The sequence below is a fragment of the Lagopus leucura genome, unplaced genomic scaffold (assembly GCF_019238085.1).
Source record: "Lagopus leucura isolate 7727_CA_CO unplaced genomic scaffold, USGS_WTPT01 Super-Scaffold_100002, whole genome shotgun sequence".
Taxonomy (NCBI): Eukaryota; Metazoa; Chordata; class Aves; order Galliformes; family Phasianidae; genus Lagopus; species Lagopus leucura.
Window position 1 is genome coordinate 80,451,832 of NW_024962263.1, and position 26,778 is coordinate 80,478,609.

At 46.2% G+C, this 26,778-nt stretch overlaps 2 protein-coding genes across 2 annotated transcripts in view; both read left to right on the forward strand.

Annotated features, from left to right (window-relative positions):
* The window catches only part of NSMCE2 (NSE2 (MMS21) homolog, SMC5-SMC6 complex SUMO ligase), a 128,106-nt gene extending 114,161 nt beyond the window's left edge, over window positions 1–13,945 (forward strand). Inside the window, exons 5-7 of the mRNA XM_042869086.1 lie at window positions 9,101–9,204; window positions 9,512–9,618; window positions 13,576–13,945. Coding sequence (XP_042725020.1) covers window positions 9,101–9,204; window positions 9,512–9,618; window positions 13,576–13,690 — 326 coding nt within the window. The 3' untranslated portion in view covers window positions 13,691–13,945. The remainder of the gene's footprint in view (window positions 1–9,100; window positions 9,205–9,511; window positions 9,619–13,575) is intronic.
* Window positions 13,946–21,815: 7,870 nt separating this feature from the next.
* TRIB1 (tribbles pseudokinase 1) lies at window positions 21,816–26,497 on the forward strand. The gene is made up of 3 exons (XM_042869143.1): window positions 21,816–22,172; window positions 22,465–22,757; window positions 24,294–26,497. The coding sequence occupies exons 1-3, from the start codon at window positions 21,816–21,818 to the stop codon at window positions 24,760–24,762; spliced, it is 1,119 nt and encodes a 372-aa protein (XP_042725077.1). The 3' UTR covers window positions 24,763–26,497.
* The last annotated feature ends 281 nt before the right edge of the window (window positions 26,498–26,778 follow it).

Below are 26,778 nucleotides of genomic sequence, written 5' to 3' on the forward strand. Positions count from 1 at the left end.
CCCAGCACACCTGCCATAAAGCACAGCTATTTCCAGATTCTTTACTTTCTGCACCATGCAAAAATGTTGAGGTGAAGTCTGAAACGTGTGTGTTGCTATATAAATGACTCCTATAGCATGGTAATGCTTTTCTGATCATGTAGCGTTAATGAAGGTGCACTCTTCCAGCTACTCTCCTGGCAAATAAGAATCTGCAGAAAGAAATTTGAAATAACTATTGATCAGATTTAAAGTTAACTACTAATTGCCATCAGAAAGCACTAGGCTGCCGCAGTTATAATCCATAAATATTTATAGCTCTGCACTTTCGCATTGGATTTCTTCTACTGACTGCCATTCAAAGAAGCCTAATCTTACATCACAGGACAGGTTGTGAAAAGTAGCTGATCAGCTGTTCCTAACTGATGATAGTGTTATGTTTAGCCCCTCTGACATTGTTTTGAAAGATTCTGTATAAATTGGGATTAGCAACATTTTTTATTTTCTTCTAGGAAACAGCTTACTGAGTATTATTGTGAAGACCTGCTCAGTGTGCACAGCATGGTTTATGCAGGATGTCTTAGTACAACACATGCAATGTCTTTGCCTTAACCTCAATGAAAAGCTCACCATATTATGGTTGAGCAATGGCAGATCTGTAAGTTCCTCTTAAGAAGTGGACTTTATTTCTTAACTTGTTTCAATATGATGTTAATTGATGACTTTTTTCCCCTTTTCTCATGTATCTCAGTTGCGTCATATTAAAAAAAAAAAGAAATAAAATACAAAAAACAAACAAACAAACAAAAAACCCAGAAATTGAGCAGGCAGCTGTACCTTCTTGCCCATCCCAGAGGTCATTTCAGCAGGGGCATTCCAGACAGCACAAGGCTGCAGAATAACTAGTGCTTGCTCATGGTGATACATAAAATAGAGAAGAAATTCATTTCTTCATAATGTAACTCCAGTAAGTTATGTGAGATACATACAGTGCTTCACTGCACGTTGAATTGTAATCTCTTGAAGTTATATATTTGCAAATGAATTAAATACATTTTGAAGTGGCTAAGAGTTTTAGAAAACACTCTGAAGGACTGAGATGCATCACTAATAACAGAATTGCAAATGTTGCTCTAAGCATTCATTAATACTCATTCTGAAATAACATATCTTGCCTAACAGTTTCTTTTGAATATCTTGACATCCGGCTTTAGGGGATAGGAAAACGAATATTCACTTTTTCTTCCTTGTGCACTCACATCTTTCTTCATGAGCCAACTGTCTGTCCTTGAAAGAGGCAGCTCTGGCTCTCCAGCTTCCATAGGGTGAAAGGGGCCACAGAGTGGGTTGCCTGACCTGCAGCCTCCCCATTGCCTGTCAGTGAGGGGCTGCTCCTCCCCCTGCCCTCCCTGCAGTCTCAGGCAGCTCTAGGGTCGGTGCCATTGTAACCCACCCCAAAATCATCAGGAGGAGGACTTGAAGAGACAGACTGATAATCAGAAAGATAATTTTATAGGGGAATTTCTGCTCATCATTTGGGTTCACTTCGTTTCAACCCCTCTGGTATGATCCAATGTTTCTGTTCACAGGAACATTTTCTAGCAGTAGCATGTTCTGTCAGGAAAGCTCTCACCAGTGCAGCTTTTCAGATGTGAATGACTGCAAGAATGCACAAATGATGCAATAGCAGGAGCAAAGTGATCTCCAATCATATAGGTTACAAGATTGTCCCCCTCTGCTATGTGCCCTTGTGAGGGAAGGACATGGAGCTGTTGGAGTGGGTCCAGAGGAGGCCGTGGAGATGATAAGAGGGCTGGAGCACCTCTCCTATGAAGGGGAAGGCTGGGCTACTTCAGCCTGGAGAAGAGAAAGCTCCAGGGAGACCTCGTTGGAGGAAGGAAGCTTGTAAGTAGGAGGAGGATCAACTTACATGGGCAGATAGTGATGGGATAAGGGGAAACAGTCTTAAACTAAAAATTAGGAGATTGAAGTTCAGTATTAGGAGGGAATTTTTCACTCAGGGGGAGGTGGAGCACTGGCACAGCTGTTGTGGATGCCCCATCCCTAGAGGTACTCAAGGCCAGCGTGGATGGGCTCCTGAGCATCCTGATCTGGCTAGGGGCAGCCAGTCCATGGCAGGGGGGACTGGGTGGGGGACTGGGTGGGCTTTGAGGTCCCTTCCAACCCAAGCCATTCTGTGATCCTAAGAATAGTGATGGATGAAGGTGCAATGGACAGGTGCAGGAGAGGCTCAAAGATCAGTTTCTGCTTGTGAGCTTATACATGGGGTATATTTGTCATGGAGTTTTTTGAGAGGATTTGAATTAAACTGAATTAAACTGATAGAACAGACTGTCTAAGGACTTGTGTGTAAATAGATGTAGCTCTAAGCTGCTGTTAATAGCTGATAGTATCCTCTCAGCTCTCTTGTCCAGCCTTAACAGTGCCTTTCTTGAGTCCACTGTGGAAGTGGATTAGGGTAAACAGCCAAAAGGCACTCCTTGTGCAGGATAGGAGCAGGGAATTACTGCCAAGTAGCTAATGCATTCTAAATTCACACCCTAGCTTATTTTGCAACAGCTTCCCTGTGTAGGCAAGCCCTGCATGTTCATTTCATTTGATGGTTAGCATTGCATCAGTGACATTCCAGATTCTGACCACAATGTTAGTAATAGAAAGTGGTTCATCTTCTAATGAAATGGTCTTTTTTTTTTTTTTTCTGGTTGCAGCTTTTGCAACTTTTTCTTTCATGTGTCTGGGGTGAATTTCTTCATTTTTTAAATGAGCATGATATTCTCCTTCTAATCTCTGATATGCCAAATGATGCTCTCTAAGCATGGAAATTACCTTTTTACAGATTCTGGATGAAGCACTGATTGTTAAGCCTTTTATATTCCAAAGAGTAGGTGAAAACCCAAAATAATAAATATGTCCATTTCATTTATTTGTAATTTAGTAGTTTGTGTCTGTTTATTTTCTCCTATAAGATATCCCAGTGTTTCTCTTGCTGTGCTCTTACTGTGGCATCTCTAAACTTGTGCTCTGTAGTCGTATGCCTGGCATAATTTCATTCAGACTTAGAGTGTCCTGGTCATTTGAGGAATTTGTTTATCGGTTGGGTTTATTTTCAGCAAGCCTTTGGTGTTTAACTTGCTTATTAAGTTTGCACGTCATTGTGGGTGATGATAGTTAAGATGGAAGAATATGGCCTTCTTAGATTTTCCAGAAATAGTGGCTCCTCTGAGCTTACTGATGAGCCCTCATGACATCTTTTTAGGTAAGCATCTCTCCCAGGAGCTCCTTCAGATCTGGTCCAGACTGTAGGGACGAGGAAACTGCTGTTTGAAATGTCAGCCACAGACTTTGAAGTGTGGATTTGTCATGTTAGTATGCAATAACAAAGTAAGCAAGAAAGCTTCCTCTCTCTGTTTGCCTACCAAACTGTTCCAGTTGCACAATTTACAAAGATGCACTTTCTGTTCACATTTCTAGGTATGCAGCTCCCGCTGCGTGCAGTCTGAATTTCCCAAAATATGAAGGCAAACTTGATGTCTTACTTCTCACACTGAGTAATATATGAGTTGAAGGTTTCACAAGACAACTCTCTGGTGTTGCTGTTGTATTTTTCCTAGGTGGGTTTTGTAGTCACATTCTATTCATTAATGGGTTACACAGTAATTTTTATCTGACTTGAAGTGTTGTTACATCTCCTTCACTTAATTTCTGTAACCGAGTGTCCCAAAATACTTCCATCAAATCAGTCTGTCCTCATTATAAGGCTGTTCTGGAAAACTGACATCAACCAGCTCTACCCTGCAGTGAAAGGATGAAATGGGAACAGTATTTCCATAAGGAATAGTGTGTTTTAAAAGGAGTGTAGCTTAGGGGGACAAAATATTGTAAAATATGCATGTGCTGTGAATTTGATGGTGTTTAAAAGGAGTTTTTGGAGGATATTTGCACAGGATATTGTCCTTTCCTTCCCCACTCTTATTATGTAGAAGAACTAACAATTTGCTACTTCATTCATCTAATTTGCTCCTCGCACCCCAGGAAAATTGGAATGGCTTATATTCACAGGATTGTCACTTTATATCGGATTCACCAAGTCTGTGTCTATATAATTCTTGCACAAGGATGTTAAAACAGGGCATATACATAAAGGAACTGTGAGTAGATTTACAGCAAATTGCTTGGCCTGGGCAGGAACAAGTAGATTTGCAGTTGCAAGCTGGAGCAATATGTTAGAGGCCACCTTCCTTAGATCAACACATGTATTGCAACACCAGCAAGTAATCAAATTGTAATGTACTTTAATGCAAAGCCTAGTTTGCCTTGGTTGGCAAATTAAACTATCGCTCGCCTCTAGCTAAAGCAGGCAGCCTTTGAACTTTTTGACTGCAGCTGTAGCTTGCACACCTTATTTTCCCTTTTAAAAATCAAATTAAACTATAACCTGCAGCCTCTGTGGTAAGTTTCAAGGAAAATTAAATTGTTGCTAACCTTTCTAGCAAAGATAACTGTCTCTAATCAAGCTGAAAAGTCCAGTCCCAAATTCCCCGCTCCAAGTTCAGACAAATTCATTGGAGGAAAACTCCAGGGGCTATTAAGTGCAAAGTTATTACCTCTGACTCAGGAAGTCCTTGGGCACAAATAGCTAGAGGCTGGGAAATTTTATCAGGAATGCATTACTCTGTGTTTCCCCTCTTCTTTCATTCTTCCTGCAGCATTTACTGTGGATCTATCCGGGACTTCGAACACTGGGCAGCTGCTCTGGTTCTGGCTCTGAAGGCAGCTCAGGCTCTCAGCACTGGCAGGCACCGTCCCACTCTTCAGCACGGCCCCGAGTGATCTCAGCAGTGTGCTCTTTTCCCTCCTTTTGACTTGTCCCTGGCCCCTTTAACATTGTGCTAGCAGTGGCCCAGGTCCAATAGCTGTCCCTTTTCACCCTTGGGTGTGACGTCCTTCACCTTTCTCCCTCTCAGTATTTTCTTTGTCCTGCTGGCAGGAACACTTGGCTCTTCATTTACCCGCACAACATTCGTGTTTTTCTTGGAGCACTCAGAGATAGGACTTTTCCCAGCCTGGATGAGCTGCTGTTATTTCTATAGAGTCAGCAGTACAATAGACCCTCTTGGGAGCCAGGAGCATGTCTGGCTACTGGCTCAGCCTCACAAAGCCTCAGTCCTGCGTGCTTAACACTGCTCTTTGATTCCCAGGATTGGCGTCTGACTGATGGCAGGCGAGAAGGCAGAACACTGCAGCAGGAAAGGAGAGAAATCAATTAAGATGACATTGCAACATGTGCTTTCTCGTGTCCAGGTTATGGCAATCTTCCTCGCGTTAGAGAAACGGGAATTGGGTAGAAGACATTGTTGGCCCGGGAAGCACTGAGCAGGCAGTGGTGTGTCTGTCACAGAAGTGGAAATGACAGCAGAGAGACGTTTTCCTCTCTTTGGTTTTAGTATGTATCTCCCCATGCTAAATATAACCCTCAGTACAGCAGCTAAGATCTCTGCCCTGTAGCTTTCTCATTCTTAAAAGTTGTCTTAAACATTCCCAGTCTCTCAGCAGACTCGGTAAGAAGTGAGCTAGGGCATATTAGTCACGTTTTTATCAAGAGATGAAAGTGATAGAGATATAAAGTACTACCCGCTTTTAATTAAAACGGAATAAGTCAAAAACAGTTGGCAGTTGCAAAATTCATTATGATGTGTTACCAAAAATAGATGTCTTCATGAGAATGCAGTTTTGTTACAACAGTGGGCACTAATTAGCAGTAAACATAATTGCTGAGATAGCCAGATAGAAAACGTGTTACTAACACTTGCAATAGATGTCAATTGGCTGGAAAAGAAGACTGGAAACTCTTAAGTCTTAAAATGCAATGTGTTAGAGTATCAAAACAGATCCATTGGAGTTCTGTTGCTTAAGGCAACATTTGAATTTCAGGAACAATAACTTACTGTTTTCTGCATCTGGTGTTAATTTGCAAGGAATACCCGGTTTTAGAAAAACATAACCTGACTTAGCTGAAATATGTATGACCTGGTGTTCTGTTACTATTTCTTCTTTCCATAGAGAAGCCCTACTTTGAAAGTTTTGTAATTTCATTTGGTAAAATTCCCTTTGACCTTCAGGAAAAACATCTTCCAGAATGAGTTTATGGGCATAGATCTGTGGTTGATAACATCCTGCCATCCGGTTTGGGATGTATGTATGTCCGTTCTTTTTGTGTAATCTCTGCAGATTTTACTGGAACTGAAAAAGTTATTTTCCTCTCTCCTTCTGTAATCTCAAACACCAAGCAATAACAACTAATCTGTGGGTGTTTTATCTGACTTATCCTAATTTGCAATTGACATGTTTGAGGTATGGCTTACATAATCCCAGTCTTACATATTTATTATTAAAAATATTAGCGGTTTATGAAAAGGAAATGCCTTAATAATTCCTTTGTGATGTGATAGCCTCTTGAAGGCAGGACCCTGCTCTGGTAGACAGTTCACAGTCATTGCAAATAAAGACCAAACAAGAAGTGTTCAGGACCAGCTCGAAGCAAGAGGACAGAATCCATGACAGTTCATATATCCCACCTACCAGAAATGGGTCTTGGCTGACCCAATCTCAGCCATTAACTATGAGGCTTCTAAATCACCTCCGAAGCCAGTAAGAGAGAGAAGTAAACTCACGCTGTGATTTATCCCATATAATTGGAAGACTTGAGACATTCCGTGTAGAGTGAAGCTTGGTATCTAAATATTATTGATTTAAAAAATCAGTCACCCCTTGTAATCAATCACCTGCCCTAGATCTTGCTGCACTGCTGCATTCTAGCTTCATTGGCTGGCACTGTGCTGGTCTGCTGTGTGCTAAGTTCCTGAGTTGAAGCAAAGTACAACATACTGAAATGCATGCTTCCAGATGTTTCTAGCAGGAAAGATTGGAGCTACAGGATGTCAAAATTTGCAAATGCATGAATTTAAGGAAATTCTGAAGCTCCTATTCTTTGTTAGTGTGAGTCACGGGAAAATAATCAGTGTGGTATTTACAGAAACCAGCCCCTGCAGAAGCTCACACCTACTGATAATCTGGCATATTCTTTAGCCTTACTAACCGAGATTTCATAAAATCATAGGATCACAGAATGGGCTGGGTTGGAAGGGACCTCAAAGCCCACACAGTCCCAACCCTCTGCCCTGGGCTGGTTGCCCCCACCAGCTCAGGCTGCCAAGGTCCCATCCAACTTGGCCTTGAGTACTTCCAGGGATGGGACAACCAAGCCCCTTTGGGCAGCTGTGCCAGTGCCTCACCTCCCTCTGAGTAAAGAATTTCCTCCTAACATCTGATCTAAATCTCCCCTCTTACCTGAATGCTTGACAAACTCCTGTCATGAAATGCAGAGTGGGGCGAGTTCTGCTAGGGAGGAAGGAAGGAGAAATGTGCAGGCTGTGGGGAATGATGGTTGCAGCGTTGATGTCAAAGCATTCAGAGCAAAGCTGGGCCTGCTTGCCTGGCAGCCTGCTCTGTTTAGACTGGGTGTGAGAGACTGCATTTGCTTCCAGGGTGATGTCTTCTGTTATCATGCGGAAGGTGATGGTACTACACAGGCATGCAGGGCTGACCATAAGTTAGGAAACACCAGTCCTTAACAGATGTGGAGGGCTGAATACCAGGGATGCAAAGATCAGCTGATAGCATGTGGTAGCAGCTGCAGCAAAGGGAACCAGAGCTGAAGCTTTGTAGAAGGCAAATCATAACTAAGACCCTCTCTGTGCTGTTGTGTTTCTCAGTGCCCCGCTGGCAGGCAGAGACAACACAGAGCCCTGAATGAAGTCATCCCTTGCAAACACTGTGCTCCTGCATTGCTCCCACATTTTTTATGATAAGAGTAATGTAGCACTGGAATGGGTTGCCCAGAGAGGTGATGGACATCCTGTCCATGGAGACACCCAACATCAGGCTAGCCAGGGCTCTGAGCAACCTGCTCTAGCTGTAGATGTCCCTGTTCGTTGCAGGAGATTTGGACTAGATGGCCTTTAAGGGTCCATTCCAATTCAAATGATTCTGTAATTGCAAACTAGCTAATGCAGTCAAGAGAAAAACGTTCTGTTCAAGCTGGCCACCTTGGGAGGATGCTCCAGGGAACTGCTGCAAAATACTGCAGGCTCACCCCAGAAGATTGGAAAATAATGGCAGCTGTTCATTTTGCTTTTATTAGCAGGTTGAAGATAGCCAAGTATATTGGACTAAAATCCTAAGTTCATAATAACTGAACGAAGTTAGGAAAAGATAAAACAGTGCTAGACGTTTATTAAGGCTACATTTAGCAGTTAGGAATCCTCCTCACCTGCTCTGTGTCTCACTCTTGGTTCTGACTGATGGGTTTCCACATGACACTTGGCTGCTGTGTCCTGAGTATGTGGTCACAGCTCACCTCGGTGCTCTGACACAGGGGAACCTGCAGCTCCTCTGGCTTTGGGGTATTTCCCCATCTGTCTGCCCTTCACTCGCAGGCACTGATCCACCAGCTTATTTCAGTAACTTTTCTGCTGCCTATCTTAAATAACAAATCCCTGGCTTTTGTTTTTCAATTGTAGTCTCGTTAAAATACAGTGGCATCACTTTACAAATTATGTTTTATGATAAATAGCACGAATTGCATGTAATTGCCCAGTTATGACATTCAAGCACAAACTGATCTTGAGTGCTGGACTGCCAGGTCTAGAAAAGCTCCCCCTCACCCTGTGTTAGATTTTGGGTGCATGTATGCAGGCTGTTGGTTTTCTGTGAACTTGAACAGGGAGAACAAAAGACTTCGAGTATATTCAGGCCAGCTTGCTTTCCTTTCCAGCTCTCCTTTCTAGCAATGGCTATAAATAGCTACTAAAAAAAAATAGGTGGTTGCCATTTAAAAAAGGTAAAAAGCTACACATTTTGTAACAGATGCTGTAGTAGAGTATTTTTGCTTTATCTTGTTCAGGGGGTGGATACAGAAACAGGTTGTGGCATCTTAGATATCACTGTGAGGTAACGCTGGGCAAATACTAGATCTTATTTGCTTATTTTAGGTATTGGCTATCTAAATACTGAATGGAAATTGTCTTGTTTCCCATTATAGTTCGTCTTCAATCAGATAGCAACGATAATGACGACATCGAACAAATCGATGAAGATATAGCTGTGACTCAGAGTCAGATGAACTTCATTTGTCCCATTACACAGGTATGCTATCACGCTATCAGAGATTGGGAAAGAGCTATTTCATGTCCTTCATTGGGTTGTTTATTGCAAATCCCTAGTACTTGTTAAAAAGCAGGCAAGCATTATCAGAGAGGAACGGCATTGCTTAGGGAAAAAAACAGTCACATACGTAGCAAGGCAGTTTCCTATGCAGGATCTGACTCCATAACTTCAGTGCAATGTCATGCATGAGTGGCAAGAAGACTTCCTGCTGTTTTACGTGGGTTTTGTAAGAAGCACTTTCAGTGGACGTTCTCAGTTCCTTTACATCAAACCTGATTGATTACAGGCAGAAATGAAGAAGCCAGTTCGAAACAAAGTCTGTGGACATTCCTATGAAGAAGATGCCATTCTAAAATTCATCCAGACTCGAAAGCAGCAGAAGAAGAAAGTCTGGTAAGCTATCAGGAATGTGTGGAAAAGCTATTTGCTTTGCTGTGTAAGTGGAATTTTACTCCACTTGTTCTAGGAAATGTGTTTGGATTGGCAAGGCTACAGGAAGTAATACCTCAGCGTCTGCCCAAGTCAGTCTCCTCGTTAGTACAGTGCATGAAGGATTTTTTTCTTTAATGAAAACAATGTGCAAGGAAATATTCAGGAAATTTGTGGGGAAGTTACAGTTACTCATGGAACCTGCACAACAGAATAAAAGAGATTTTATATAGCTGTGAACAGTAAAGAGAAACTTCAGCTTCATAAGGTTTGGTTGCTCATTGCATTCCCATTGCTTATTTAGGAAGCCTTAAGGTTAATGAAAAATTAAATGTTTCTGCTGTGCATCCTCTTCTGCAGTTCAGTTCCAATACAATTAACAACGAGAAGTATTAAAATTCAACCTTCTAGGTAGCACAGAATTTAAGAATGACCAGAAAGAACTGTATACTTTCTACTACAGTGCAGTGAATTGATTTTTACTCTACAACACCAAAGCAGCTTGCTGCTTTCCATGTAGGATACATCTTCACAGAATCACAGAATGGCCAGGGTTGGAAGGGACCTCAAGGATCATCAAGTTCCAACCCCTCTGCCACAGGCAGGGCCACCAACCTCCACATTCAATACTAGACCAGGCTGCCCAGGGCCCCATCCAACCTGGCCTTGAACACCTCCAGGGAAGGGGCATCCACAGCCTCTCTGGGCAGCCTGTTCCAGCACCTCACCACTCTCTGTAAAGAACTTCCCCCTGACATCCAACCTAAATCTTCCCTCCCTCAACTTAAAACCATTTCCCCTTGTCCTGCAGTTATCTACCCTTTCAAAGAGTTGATTCCCCTCCTGTTTGTAGGCTCCCTTTAGGTACTGAAAGGCAGCAATGTGGTCACCCTGCAGCCTTCTTTTCTCCAGGCTGAACAAGCCCAGCTTCCTTAGCCTGTCTTCGTAGGGGAGGTGCTCCAGTCCCCTGATCATCTTTGTGGCTCTCCTCTGGATCTTCTCCAACAGCTCCCTGTCTTTCTTGTACTGGGGGCTCCAGACTTGGACTCAGTACTCCAGATGGGGCCTCACAAGAGCAGAGTAGAGGGGGACAATCACCTCCCTGTCCCTGCTGGCCACCCCTCTTCTGATGGAGCCCAGGATACCATTTGCATTTTGTTGAATGAAAACATGTAAAAGTTGAATTATTAAACCTGAAATTCTTCCTGATGTGTTTCAAATTTTGAATTGTTTTGATTTTTTTGAAAAACCAAACAAGAGGAAGAGGAGCTCAAAAGCTCTTCAGAGAAAATTTAGAGGACATGTTTTGTCATCCTTACCCATCATTACTGATGTGTTTTCATGCCAGATAACCAGAGTTTCATGCTTTTGTGTTGATGACCTCATGGAAACTTACAAGTTGTGGACTTTTAAATAAATGTGCAGTTGCTCAGGAAGATCTGTAGAGACTAGCAACCTGATTTCTCCACAGATAAAGCCACAGTTAGCTTACTTCCTCTATCTGTAGCTCTTGCATTTCTGTCAGACTGTACACACTGCCACATGGATACAAAGTGGGGCAGAACTTCTACTTCCTGACTGCAGGAAAGCACCGCTACAAAATCAGTCATCCATTGTGATGGCTCTCAGTGGCTTTCTGTACTCTGGACACTACCTTGAAGAACAAGGAAGAAGCACCTTGTCTGAGCACCTCAGGAGGGATATAGAAAAAAGATAGAGAGCATGCAATATGCTGTGGATGACAACAAGCCAGCAACAGAAGAGACAGGAATGTGGCTAGAAGAATGAAGAAGAGTTGGGAAATAGCTCACAAGTTGAAGAGAAGAGAGTAAGAGTTCTGGAGGATAAGAACAGGGCAGGAAAGTGCTCAGCAGCCTAAACCACTACACAAAATACCTCCTGACTCAACAGGAGGCTCTCTGATTCCTCTGACTTACACTGTCCTCTGTGCAGCAAATAGCCCAGAGAACCCCACCGTCGTTGAATCTTTGCTACGTCACATAAGCTTTGTCAAATCACTGCTTTATCCCAATAAGCCACATTGCTGCTTCTCTCTTCCAAGCAAAGAGAGATTTCCATCTGCAACAAATGGAAAAATGTTGTAGTAGAGACAGCTCTGGTGGATCCGAGAAGTTTCATCACTGCTGATAAAACTGATGGGGTTGTAGAGCTGAATTTTTATTTTCCATTTTAAGAAATTAATGCCTTAGAGGAAGTAGAGAGTAAAAAATATTATCGAACATGTAAAATGCCCAGCTTTAAAAGCAACTTTATGCTCAAACTGAAGTTATTTGTGCAGTCTGAATCCTGGTGGATCTTAATCCTGAGTTTTGAGCTTGCACCCTTACCACTTGGACAGCAGTTATTGCAACATGCCAGAAAAGTAAGAACACAGCACTAACCAGGTTTCACTGTAACTAGATTGAGAAAGGTTGCCTGGTTTTCTCTGCCCAGTCTCACCGATCTGCTGTAATTTTAACCTTTCTCAAGAAAATGCTGTCAATCTTTGGAAAACCGTAGTCTGCATCGTGGGAAGACAGACGTCAAGCACCAAGTTCCTCATTCTGGAACCATCCTGTTTGTGTTACTCAACATTACCCAGCTTTATTCAAGTAAGAGTAGGTATCCTGAAAGAGCACAGTGCTGGCTAGGGGAGTCCTTTCTGTCTTTACTCATCAATCAAGGCCATTGCTCATTGCAGAGCTATAGAAGCAGCTGTCTTCTCACACATACTGTATGCAGTGTTTGAAACCACTGGATGTCCTTGGTGCATTTGCCAGTCCTTCAGCTGACACACACACACAGCCACTTCAGCTGACACACACACACAGCCACTTCAGCTGACACACACACACAGCCACTAGCTTTGTGCTGCTGGACTCAGCCACAGAAGACTTGTGGCAATTCTGATATATCTCAGTTTGCTCACTATTTTCCATTGCCTGGAAAGACACACTAACACTTCATGCTTACAGATAATGTTGGAAGCTTTCTAAGCACTAGTTATTCATTAATCTGTTAAGTTATTGCTCTTATAATAAATTGTGATAAATGGGAAAACTGAGGCACAGAGCAATTAAGTGACTTACCTATGACACATGCAGCAGGCAGCTGGCAAGTCTGGAATAAAAGCTATGAGTACTGAATACAAATAGGTTCAGCACCTGAGACAAAAGTTATTCCTAAAGAAGGAAAAAAAAAAATCAGAAAAAATGTCATTTCTGATGACAGGTGCCATCTGTGAATGTTTGGGCCACTGCCTAATGGGAATGACCTCTGGACCCTGAATATTTTTCACCCTGTTGTCTTTCTCTGATTGTTTCAAGTAGCTGTAAGCCATTTTGTATCGGATCTTCGTTTAGAGGCTGTTCATTTGACCCCATCTCTTCTTTCTCTGCTTCCTTAGTTCATAACAGGACAGGTAAATTTTCACACCAACTGGATGTTCCAGTCATTCACTAGTCAGCCTCTGCAAGCCTCATATAATCTATTTATTTCCCTGTAAGTTAATTTCCCTATTTATCTATCAGTGAAGATTATACCACTCCACTGCAGAGTAATGGGGTAAGAGGTAATTACCTGCAGTTTACAGAGGACTTCAAAGAGAGAAAGCAACATAGCAAGACTTCTGTGCAGCGTTACAATCATTGCTAATGCTGTGTGCAGGGAACAAGGGAGCAATCTACAGGTGAGAGGCTCCGTCTCTGCGTTCCTTCCTTCAGCTGTTGATTCCCACCCATTTAGATAAATGGATTTATTTTTCACCACAGAGAGCTGGTGAAGAGGAAAAGAGGTAACAGGGAGCTGACTGAGTGTGAATCCCAGATAAATGGAGTAAAGCAGCAGATGTTATGTAAAAACCTGTGTCTGACTAATACAACTCTTCTCACTTACTGGAGTCTCTCTCTTTTTTTTTAACAGCTGCCCTAAAATTGGCTGTAGCCATGATGATGTAAAAGGATCAGATCTCGTGCCAGATGAAGCACTTAAAAGAGCGATTGACAGTCAGAATAAACAAAGCTGGTCAGCGCTGTAGGAATCGGCTGGAAGTGCCGTTGCCACAAAGAAAATTTGTTATTAGAGGTCTCATGAGATAAGCTGCTGATTGTAAGCAGGTTGTGTAACGGATTGTTATTTAAAGTGTTTCATTTGTAAGCAAAGTTGAAGGTCTCTGCTGTAACTGAAAACACTTTTTCATCCACCAAATATGAGGAATTCGTGGTGTTTTTTTTCTCTTTCTTGAAATTCTAAATGTTGCGTTTGTTAAATAAAATGTGGCTTTCAGCCTTTAGCTTCCCTAGTCAGCCTGTTAATTTTTTCAGCCTATTAGAGGTGTGGATTCTACCAGCACTAAATTGTGAGTGCTTTGCTCAGTACTGCAGACAGTTGTTACTGTCTCTAACTGCTGGGAATACTGAGTAGGGCACTCCCACCAGGATGCACCTTGCTTAGGAGTGCTTCCCTGCTTCAGTGCAAACCACAGGAAACTTCATAGGAACAATAATTGCTATGCATCTGTACCTTGTATATGGACACACCACGTGACCACGCGCCTTAAAGGATCTTCGCCTTGTTCTTAAAGTTATCCAATGCTCTGCACTAACTTAGGCTTTTCTCATGTTATATAAACTTCATTTTCCTGTACATTTGGGTACAAATCCAAGAAAGGATGTAAGCTTTGTAACACTCAGTAGTTACTCCCTGGATCCATCTGCGGGTGTCTAGCAGGTAATACACTGGCTCCATGCATCACAAATAACTGCTGGTAAAAAGAGCTGCCCTGGTGGTCAGGTGGCAATTTTCTTATATCTGAAATTCAAAATACAGGATTCTTTGAGCTTTGGGAGCCTTAGTGAGTTAGGTTTCTCCTAAGTCATTTTTCTTAACGTACAAGCTGATGTTCAGTACAAAATGTAGCCAGGATACTCAAATGCTAAGCTTTTCATTCTGGGTTGCTGTTTGCTAACAGCTTTCCTTTATTAGACTATTATTAACCCCAATTGCACTTGTGTGCAAACCACTTCAAGCTGAAATTATTATTTTGTAATTGAAGAATATTAATCTGCAAGCTGATTTTGTAGCTAAAAAAGGGAACTGGGGCATTATTACTTGCACTGAGCTTTTGTATTCAAAACACTTCATGAGAATTAGCTGGGTAATTTTCATAATGTGATCTAACCCCAAAGGTCTATCTTCTCAAAACTCCGTAGTGATCGGGAGTGCTTCTGCCTGTAAGCCCAATTGAAATACTGGAAAGAGATTTGAGAGCAGTTGAGCACTACGCACTTTTTTGTCCACTTAGGTGTGAAAATCAATTCTCTTTTAAGACATCTCAGATCAAAGACTGTTCAGGAGAGAGGTTATTGATTTTCAGAGAAGTGATAGAGTTAAATACCACAAGAGTTAACAAGTTAACTATTGTTTGTCTCAAAAGCGGTAATGGTGGTGGTGGAGGGATCCCTGTGTTGTAGCTTTGTCTTTCATCTCTAAGTTTGTGGTTGAGTTTTCTCTGTCATCATTTATAGGCAGAACACTCAGAAACAGAAACCTGTGTGAAACTCATGTTGGTTCAACAATCTCTGCATGGGTGCAGTAGTGTTGTCCTCGTGGATCTAAATCAGTCCTTACCAGTAATCAGGCTACAAGTCTTCAGATGCAGAGATGTAGCTACACATTCAATGGCTGCAGTTTCTCACCTCAAATGTGGTTCACGTGGGTGTCTGGATGTTTCAGATAATATATAACATTATAAATGCTAAATTATGCCAGAGCAATTCATACCATTAAGCTGGTGCCATGATGATGGCAAAATACCTGATCTTCCTTTCCTCCTTTACTGCTGCCTCGTTGGGGTGGCTGTTCTTACTGACAGCTCATTGCTGCTTCATTGGGTTTTGTGTCACAGCTGCGACCTCGCTGTTCCCACATGTCCTATGTCCTGCCTAAACTCTGCTCTGGATAGAAGTAGCTTGCAAGGGTTAAAGAATAAAAATAAGTGTCTGTGATGAATAGGCTGATCAGTGTGACTCACAGAAGTGGAAACAACAGCAGTTGAAGCTCGAATCTTAATCTGTTTTGGCTATAAGATATCGTATGTAAACAGGCATATGTTAACAGTTCACAGAGTAATTTGTGTCTCATTGCTTGACGTCAGAAATTTTGCAATATTTAAGGAAAGAAACTCATAGGTGAAGCTTTTTTCTGTTCCATGAGGAGTCTTTTACAGATGCAGCAAACCTAGGTGGAGTTGGTGAAGATGTGACACTGAAACCTGGAGAGAATCTGTCTCTGCCAGAGAAGAGAAGTTCCATATAGTATTTTGATTAAAGAAACGTCTAATCAAACAAATAAAAGGCAGTAGGGATCTATATACAACAGTGCTCAGCGGTGCCCTGGGGCATGAGACATTAGCACAGCTCTCACTGGAACAGATCTTAAAAGCAGACACTCCCTCTGTCTTCCAATCAGTGGAGCCACAAAGTGTAAAAGAAGAACTAATCAGGCAGGCATCTCATGGAAGATTTAGCACACTTGTGCTAAAAGGAGCATGCACTGCTCTGAATCAAGGGTACATTCATCATTACTGCTCCTGAGCTGTGATCTTATTCATTCTAGAAGAATCACAAAGACTGGGCTAAGTCAGTGCTCCCTTGAGAAACACCCGGAGCAAGAGCAGGGGCTGGAGGAAGTGAGATCAATGACTCAACACCAAGGCCAACACACTGCCTTATTTTAGACAATGTCCCCTTGGATATACTCATGTTTCCTCATGAGTGGCTGCTGACAAAGGTCTTACCTACCTGTGGTCACAAGCACCTCATGACGTTTTTCTCAAGAATAGCTCCAGCACTGTGGCTGAAACCAGTGCAGAATTCACCATGGAACAAGATTAACTTTCACTGTGGCTTCAAGTGAGCGTTAATCTTCAGCTTCCCTAGAAATCTCCCTGTATGGATCGGAGGTGCAGCGTGGCTCTACTGACAGGGCTCTGTTACATAGTAAAGATGCACCTGGGAAACATGTTTCCTGGAGTGGGAAATTCCTCCTTTTCCTTGCTGCAGCCAAAGCATTAAATCAAGGGCACCTCATCACAGCTACAGCGAAACGTCGGTCATCCAGGAGTTTTTTTGACACAGAAAGTTCTGACTGCAAACAGTGATTCCAAATCTTCCATCAATAACATTCTATTTTCTGGTCCCAGAGGTCTCACTGCTCATACATGTCATTTAAACACGTGGCACGCTCACAGCAGTGTCCAGAGGGAAATTCTGTGTGTGTATGCCAGTGGGTTGTAGGCTGCTGGCCAGCAACTGAGAGAAGGAAGAATATTCCATTGATTGCTGAGCAGGTGAAGTGCTGGGATGCGTGCAAGTTGGGCAGTGGTATCCATGGATGTGCTCAGCCTTCTCCTGCTCGAGTAAGCTCAGCAGTATAACAGGACTGCACCAACTTATGTACAAAGGCATGCATTTTACTGTTTCTAAACACTGCACACAAGGTAGCAGTGGGGTGGAGGAGGCTGTGCCTCGCTCGGTTCTTCTGCATTTAGTCCAGACCCGAGGACAGAGCTTGAAAGCACGCACATGAATTGAATTGCATGGGAAGCTTACCAAAGGAAGTGTTTGCTTGTAAACTCGGCATGAATAGGATCCTCTCTGACCGCAGGGGAAGCGGAGAGCAGCTCATTCACTGCCCGCTTGTGCAATCGGCTTCTGAAGTAAGAACAGGGTTTGAGGTTTAAGACCTGAACCTCCACACATCTCCAAGCAACAGAAGCAGCTTTCATACTCTTTGGTCTGAAAAGGGACAAAGTCAGGAGGTGCTGCTCATGAGACTCCTTGGGTTTGATAACAACGGGCTTGTCAAAAGGGAATTACTTAGCTATCCCAGCAACAGCAGCCCTCAGACAGGCTTCTGGGAAGGCTCGAGGGGAAACATCTGAACACCAGCACACTGCAGTCCCTTTGATGTCACTGCGCTCGTGTCATGTGTTTGATATCTCAGCACTGAATCCAGCACTGAATGTCACAGAGCATAAGGCTGATTGTAGCATTACTATGGGTGTGATTCCTGCCACAGAATGGGAGCTTTAGTTCTCTATCACCTGAGCACAGGTTTTGGAGCCTTTTCTGTGCTGGGGGATTCTATACAGCAACTCTGCAGCAGACCATATGTTGGCTGCTGGGTTTGCACTGCTGGCGTTAAATCCAGCAGTTGTGTAAATGTCATTAGAGGTCTTGAAATAGCTCGTAATGTAATGGTATTTATTTTTCTGATAGTTTAATATTTGCCTGATAGTTTAATATTTTCTCAAGTACTGGTGTGCTATGCATCTTCCGATATCTAAAACAATGACTTATTAATTTCTTCCCATAGCAAGCAGCCAGTTTATTTATAACTGGCCCAATCCAACAGAGTCACTCTGCGTATCCCACGAGACACACTGTCAGAGTAACCGGACCTGTCCCAGGCACTGGGGAAGTGGGGAGATGGTTACACAATTCCCATTGCCGCTGGCTGCTCCAGTTACAGAGATAAAGGGTCAGAGAAGTGGAGCAGTGCAGACAGATAACTCTGTGAGCATCACAGGGCGAGCAGCTGAGCTCGCAGTGGAAGCACTGCTGAGCCTGAGACAGATGTTGGAATGCCATGGGAGAAGATTTCCTTAAATAACACGGGAATGAAATGGCAATGCCCAAAGTTCCCTTGGGGAGCACTTCAAATTGCTATAGGACTTGGGAGGTGCTCTTCACAAACCTCTCCTGTTTTCTGCATGGGTTCACAACAAAATTCGGCTCGTGCACCAGCACTGGCAGAAGTGGCCAAGGGGAGATGAGTTTCAGCCCTCTGAGAAGTACCAATGTGCACTCAGCAACCAGCCAGCCCCGCTATCCCCTGCTTTGTTATTTTTCATTCTGGGGATCAGATAAAATTAGAAAAGACAGAAACCCCAAGCAGGGAATCACTTCTCTCTTTAGACTAGATATCGGGAAGAAATTCTTTACTGTGGTAGCGGTGAGACACTGGAACAGGTTGCCCAGAGAAGTTGTGAATGCCCTCTCCCTGGAAGCATTCAAGGCCAGGCTGGATTGGGCTGTGAGCAACCTGGTCTAGAGGGAGGTGTCCCTGCCTGTAGCAGGGAGTTGCAATGAAATGATCTCAAAGGCCACTTCCTACCCAACCATTCTATGATTCTGATTCTTGTTGCACTCTGCAGCATGTTGGAAGGAATTTGGTGATGGTGAGTCCATATGTGGACCTTTCATTGTGATCCATACCTAAACAATAAGAATGACAATAGGGTACAGAACATTATTTGGTCACAACTAACTTTGCTACTACATGTTTATTCATGACATTAATGCCATGAGCACCCAAAAGCATTTTGAAGGAGGAGGGAGCTGGGCTGGTTCAGCCTTGAGAAGAGAAAGATCCGGGAAGATCTTGCGGCCTTCTGTTACTTGAGGGGAGTTTAAAAGCAGGAGGGAGGCTGACCTCTTACAAGGTCAGGTAGTGATAGGACAAGGGGGAATGGCGTCAAATGAAAATCATGGAACCACTAAGGTCAGAAAAGCCCACAAGCCCCGTGCCCCGTGCTACAAAGATGGTGGCTGCACCCTGCGGAGCAGAACCGGGCACGGCCCATCACAGCAACAGCCGACCGTCAGTGCGTCATCAGTGCTGTGCGGGCTGGAGCCGGGGCATGGGGAGCACAGTGCTGGCTCAAGTGAAGGCACATCCCTGTGTGCTTGTCAGTACGTTGGCTCAAGACGGCACTCTGGACAGCAAAGAATACGCAACTGTGCTTTCTGGCTCCATAAAGGGCTTTGAGAATAGGTTTCAAGATTGCCAAGAGAATCAATTTATGTTTGTGACACCATTTTCAGCTGATAAAAACACATGGCCTGCAAGTGCTCAAATGGAATGCATAGAGTTGCAATCAAAGATTGAGCTAAAAGATCTGCTCAGTTTCAGAATCCCTGCTACCAGAGAGAAATATCTGTCGCTTCTCAATCACACCTTATTTATGTAACCGCTGTTTGGCACATTTGTGAATGGTTATCAAGGATGGGTAGCGCTTTGTGAAGATGTACTTTGTGAAGTACACAAAGAGCAAAATTTCATCCAGAATCTCTGATAAACACCTTGAGAGCTCACTGAGAACTGCAGCCACTGCCATCAAACCAGCCTGGTGCGTTAGCTTCACAAAAACAGGGTCACATATCCCACTAGTTTTATGCTTTTGTTCCTCTCTTTCTTTCAAAATGCTTTAAGACAAATATTAAAAGCTAAAATGTTTTTTAGTTGTATTAATGATATTGTATATTTTACAAGGGATGTTCTGAAAGTAATGCCTTCTGTTTTACAGTGTTGGGCCATAACATGAGAGGCGGATGTTGGTGGTACAGCAGTAGAGGTGGATCCTTCCCACCAATACTCGGTTCCATGTTGTTGCTGTGCAGCAGATTGCAGCAGAGGGGCAGAATGGCATCTGACATGGAAGTGCATATGAACCAAATGTGTCACTGAACAACTCCATGCAGAAAAAATGGCACCTACTGATGTACGCTGACACTTGCTGAATGTTTCTGGAGAGCAAACACTGGGTGTGAGCACAGTGGGGCAGTGGGTGGTGGTTCAGCAGTGGTGACAACAGGTCACTTTGCTGGTGCAGATTGGGCATGGAGGCTCTTGTTTACTGCTGGTGAGGATGCACAGCTAGTGGTGGTGATTGTGCTGAAAAAAATGTGCTCTGTAGCTGAGAATTTGTTCTATCAAACAGTGTTATTGTGCTCTTCGTAGATGCTGTAGTTTCCGTGGAAATAAATAGGAGGCATGAATTCTGTAGCAACTTACGTATATGCAGCCAAAGGCAATTCCTCCTCACTCAATGCGGCCCAGGCAAGCCAAAGGGTTCCAGTCCAACCATCGGCCCACCCCCACCATGCCCACTAACCATGTTCCTCTGCCACATCCACACGCTTCTTCAACACCTGCAGGGACGGGAGTCCCCGCCTCCCGGCAGGCTGTGCCACTGCATGACCAAAAGAAAGGGACAGCGGGGCACAGCTGGGCGCCCATCTCGGGACACCTGTACAGAAGTACCGACGGGACGCAGCCTTCCAGGAGGAGCAACACGAAGCAGAAAGGCTGACGGGTCCGTGCGTGCTTTGCCTATAAGTGGAACAAAATACAACGGCGCGTTCCGAGCTGCGGTGAATCGCTCAGAAAAAAATCTGCAGACGTTCTTCGAATTGTTTGTTAAAGGGGGGAAAAAAAAAAAAAAGGCGAAGAACGGAAAATGCAGCCCCTGGGATATCCCTTTATGGCATATGCATTTTATGTTTAAACGCATTAATGGCTCTGCTATGCCGTGACTCAGCCAGCAGCACGGTTTCATGCGTTTCTTAAAATACACGGCGAACGCTGACGGCGGAGCCGGGGCTGAGGGGGACGGGCGGGCAACCCGCGGCACGGGAAAGCCTCAGCGCCGAGCTCCTGGAAACGGGCGCCGATGTGAACACAAAAGCCGGCCGTGCTTCCTCCTGAAGCGCTAACGCTGCAGCTCCCCGCGCGTTTTTCTGTTTGCTGCCCGTTTCTCTATCGCTTTCCTCCTACTCGGCGGCTCCCCCCCCACAGCCGCTCCGGGAGCGGCCCCTCGCTGCCTGCCGAGTTTCACGCGGGGCTGAGCGAGCCAAGGAGCCTCGTGGCGACGGAGCCGGGCTCCGCGTTTCGCTTTTATGCGTCGGAGCACCGCGCGGGGTCGGGGTCGACCGGGTGCGGCAGGCGCTGCGGGAGCATCGCACCGAGAGGCTCGGGGGCACGGCGGGGCGGGCGGAGAGCGGGGCGGAGCGGAGCGGGGCCGGGCTGAGCTCCCTCCTCCCACTTCCCCGTGCGTCAGGGGCCGGGAGGAGGAGGAGAAACCATCTTTTTTTTTTTTTTTTTTTTTTTTTTTTTTTAAAGCCTCCAACTACTTTAGCGCGGAGTCGGCAGCAGATGGTGGATACGGCCCGGGGCTGCGGCGGGGACAGCGAGGGGATGCGCCAGCCGCGCTCCGCCCGCCCTTAGCCCCCGGCCCCGCTTCTTCTTCTTCTTGTTCTTCTTCTCCTCCTGCTCCTCCTCTTCTTCCTCTCTCCGCGCCGCTCCGCTCCGCGCCCCCCATGAGCCGCCCCGCGCCGCCGCCGCCCCGCCGCGCCGCCGCGCTCCTCCTGCCGGCAGCCCGCTGCCGCAGCGCCCCGGCCAAGCGGCTCCCGCCGCTGCACGACGGCCCCGCCGAGGAGGCTCCGGCCGCCAAGTGCCCGCGCCTGGCCGAGTGCCCCGGCGGAACCCCGGACTGCCTGAGCGCCCCCGGATCGCCCTGCGCGCCCGCCTCGCCCGCGGCCGGCGGAGGGGCGGCGGGGAATGTGGGCGCGTCGGGGCCCAGCCTGATCGCCTCCTATCTGCTGCTGCCGCTGGCCGAGCGCGAGCAGGTGTCCCGAGCGCTGAGCGTCAGCTCCGGCAGGGAGCTCCGCTGCAAGGTGAGCGCTGGGCGTCCCGGGGCGGGTCGGAGGGCGGCGGGGGCTCGGAGGGGCTCCGAAATGGGACGAAAGGCTTTGGGGCGGTTTGTGGGTTCCGTTGGTTTGGCTTTTGCTCCCCGTCGTCCGTGCGGAACGAGAGGCCGAGCCGCGGGGAGGGTCTCGGTGCCGCTTCGAGTGGAGCACGGAGCCCTGGCGCTCCTCCATCCCCGGCATTGTTTGGAAAGAGTCGCTGGACGCGATTCCGCTCCCGACGGCCTCGAGAACGAACGTTGTGCTCATTTCCTCTGCACAGGTGTTCCCTCTCAAACACTACCAGGACAAGATCCGGCCTTACGTCCAGCTGCCCTCGCACCGCAACATCACCGGTGTGGTGGAGGTGATCCTCGGAGACACCAAGGCCTACGTCTTCTTCGAGAAGGACTTTGGGGACATGCACTCCTACGTGCGGAGCTGTAAGAGGCTGAGGGAGGAGGAGGCCGCCCGGCTTTTCCGGCAGATTGTGGCGGCCGTCGCTCACTGCCACCAGTCGGCCATCGTGCTTGGAGACCTCAAGCTCAGGAAATTTGTCTTCTCCAATGAAGAGAGGTGAGCGTCTGTCACCGGGCGGGGAGTGGGGAAGCCTCATTCAGAAGGGCAAAGAGCATCCTAAGGGCGGGGTGGGTCCGTGCCCCATGTGTGCAGTGGGGCACCCAGAGGCTGCGGTTGGGTGTTGGCTGAGGGAACGGAGGGAGCTCTCCATCAGCCTCCACTCCTCCAGCACAAGGTCAGTGAGATCCACTGGTAGTCACAGGGCAGCGGTTGGGTCTTGGTGGTGATGGATGAGTTATAGGGCCAAACGGATGAAGGGATGGGATGTGGAGGGAACAAGGACAGCACAGTGCTGCTCGGCATCTCCGTGCTGGTGGTGGTGCTTCTGCTGCTCTGTGGATGTGGGCATGCATGGCATGGAGGGCGGCACATGGTTAAATGTCCTGCGGGGGGGGAAAAGTGGTAGAACTTGACCTAAAGCCTGAGTTATAGCAAGGTGCTTCCAGCTTCCCCCATCTGCTGGCACGCTGTTGGGATGAGCTTCTAAATTTAGACCAGGGAAAGCATTCAGTGTCTCCCTGGAGAGCTGGCTGCTCTGTGCCCCATGCTGCACGTGGCAGAGCTTGGAGTGTGGTGTCAGCCCCAGGAACTGACCCTGAGTGGCCACTGTGCTGTAGGAAGCTCAAAAAAATGGGTACAGGCTGCAGCGGGGTTGTGCTTAATGTGATGAAACAGAAGAAACCGCTGTCTGGCTTTCTTTTTTAACTGCTTCTATGGGGTATCGGTTATGGAGGTGATAAGACAACGAACCAGTACTGCACCTCTTAAACAGAAACAGCCCTATGTTGACATGCAAAGAAAGTAATTCCTTTGAAGGAAACTATTGCAGCTTTTCCCGCCCCTAGTGAGATGAAACATTTGTTGAAATGTTACATTGCACATAGCCTGGCTCGTTTAGAAATTGGTGTTGCACAGGCGAGTGTCATGTGCATTGCGTTTGGCAAGAAGAGGGTTAAGCAATGGCAGGCGGGCGCTGGGGCTCACCAGCACAGGTGCAGTTTCAGTGCTCCCGCGGCCAATCCCGGGCCCACGGTTCGCATTGAGTCACATTTTCCGTTTACAGAACCGATGGGTATTTTGCATTGCAGCGGGAGGTCACGCCGAGGACAGGCTGCAGTTAGCACATCCCTGCGGCACGTGAGCGGTGGCTGCTGGTGGGAAGCTCCCGGTTCACCACCACAGGGACCGGGGCACCACCTGGAAAGGCAAAAGGGAGAAAATAGGGATTGAGGAAGCCGGAGAGCATGGAGAGTGCAGAACAGCCGGGCTTTGTGTTGTGAAAATGAATGCTGGGATGGCAGCAGGAACCTCGCTGCCATTCCTCGAGAGCCCGGCACTTGCTGGCGTCCCAGCAAACAACAACAATATGCACGTAGCTACACTTGGGTCTGGGGTAACCATCCCCGGTGCAGATTAGGAAGTTGTTGCCTCTCCTTTGCTAATGCGTGGAATGGAGTGGTGATTGCTGCACAGAGCTGTTGGTCTTGCTGCCCTGTGTCTCTAACCCAAGGCTTCCACCCGTTGCCCCCGCAGGACGCAGCTGAGGCTGGAGAGCCTGGAGGACACGCACATCATCAAGGGCGAGGACGACGCGCTGTCGGATAAACATGGCTGTCCCGCCTACGTCAGCCCTGAGATCCTCAACACAACGGGGACGTACTCGGGGAAGTCAGCCGACGTGTGGAGCTTGGGAGTGATGCTCTACACCCTGCTGGTGGGACGCTATCCCTTCCACGACTCGGACCCTAGCACTCTGTTTTCCAAAATCCGCCGCGGACAGTTCTGTATTCCTGACCACGTCTCCCCCAAAGCCCGATGCCTCATCCGCAGCCTCCTGCGGCGGGAGCCCTCTGAAAGACTCACAGCCCCAGAGATCCTGCTCCATCCCTGGTTCGAGGCGGTCCTGGAGCCAGGATATACAGACCAGGAGACAGGGACTTCCGATCAAATTGTTCCAGAATACCATGGAGACAATGACGATATCAGTTCCTTCTTCTGCTAACCCTGAAATCTCACGAACCTCGTCATTCTCACCTCTGGCATCTCCGTAGGGTTTCATTATTTTATTTTTATTTTTCCACGTTATAGACTCAAAGCATCTTAAAGTGCCAGTATGGTCAGGAAAGTGACCTTGTTTCAGATAAACGTCGACCCACAGATCTCTGCGTGATCTCCCTGCTGGCAGCTTGGTCCTGCTGCCTGGAGGAACCACATGGCTCTGCTCCTGCCTCCTGTGCCCTCTGCCCTTTCCCACTGCATTTTGGCTGCAGAGCCTTATTGCTGGCAATGTGGAGAGAGGCAGAGCCAGCCCTCGGCTTCCCCATTTGCCCCAGGTTGTATGGACAGTGATTTGCAGCGGGTTAGGGGCACAGGACATATCTCTGAGCAAATCTGACAAATTAGGGTATTTTTTATTTTCTTTGTTCGTTTTTAAAGTTGGGGGAGTTGACTTGGTGTCTTGCAAAGCAGTTTTCTGACTGTAAGTGCACTTTAGAGAGGGAAGGAGGTCTTCATCAGCACATCAGCTGCCTGCTCGTTGCTCCAGTCAGTTGTATTTCCATAGGGATGAAGCTGTAAGATCCTCCCATAAGAGAGATCCCTGCTGCAATTGCTGTCAGGACCTTTCTGACACGGGGGGGAAGGGGGAGTAGCTGATCTCCAGCTGGATCCCCTCTGATGCCATTCGCTGAATGCAAAATCGTTTTAAATAGCCTTCAGCCTCGAGTTACTGCAGCGTGTCCTGTGCGACTTCATGCCCTCAGCAGGCTGGTTAGGCAGCAAGTCTCAGCTCCCAGTGCCAAAATGTATCTGTTTTCCCAAATGTAACACTATCAGGAGGGCACCTTGCCTTGGACAGCGATAGGGGCATCTTGTACAGTATATGTAAACATGTTCATGTCTTCCTACAGGCTCAATTCTTCTTCCCCCCCCTTGCTCCTAGAAAGTCAGTCTTAAGAATAAAATCTCCGTACGCCCTTAAGTTGATTATTCAGGTATGTTGTTGGCCTGTGGCTATGTGTTTGTTGTTTTTTTTTCCACCCTCCCTCCCCCCCCCTTGAATTTTGTTCTTTTGTTTTGCATGATTATTCATAGTCTTTCCAATGTGTGTGGATAACAAATAGACCTAAATCATTAGCTTCCCAGCTTGGGGGTAAGCAAAGCTTAGCCCTTCCTCAGATTCCTCTGTTCCACACCTTTGTGCCCAGTGGCTCACACAGAAGTGGCCGTTTGCGTTAGGGAGAGCGCAGTGCCCAGTGGATGTGAGGTGGGTCATCCCTGGGGTGGTCTGGTGTTGAGCCGCCGGTGCACTGCAGGAATACCATGTATACCTCATGGACTGTGTGCTTTGTGCATACCTTACATGTGGGGGGTTGTTTTGTTGTCGTTGGGCTTTTTTATGTTTCGTTCCATTGTTCTTTGTCCTAATAAGAGGTGTCAAAGAGCAATTTAATGTGAATTATTGTTGGCAATACTAACTTGACAGAATCATGAGCATTAAGAGCAGGGCACTACAGCTCTCCGTTGCACTAAACCTCTCATGATTGCTTGACATTTGTATCTGTGATACAGTTTAACCCTTCTATGAAAAAGAACGGTGAATTTGTATATATTGGTAGAAAAATCTGCTAGAAAAGCTGGAAACACTATGTCCAACTTGTAAATATGTAGATATCTGTGGAAACCTGGATGATAAAGTCTGACTTGTAGAAAGTTTTAATAAACTTGGTTTCATAATATTTGCTCCCATTCCTGGTGGTGTCTCAGGGTGAACGTTGGGCTTTGCCTCAAATGGTGGGGTTTGGCCTCAGAGCACATCAGCTCGTGGCCATTGCCTGCAGGTGGCCCATCACCCCCTGGTTGGAGGTGAGAGGGGACTGGGGAGGTGGAAAGGGCACGGCTCTCCCAAGAGCTATATGGGACAGGACAGGGCATCCTGTTTGGTAAGGATGGGGAAGATAAGTGACTGCTTCGGAAGAGTCAGCCTGATTTAGTTGTTGGATTTCTGCCGCCCAACTTA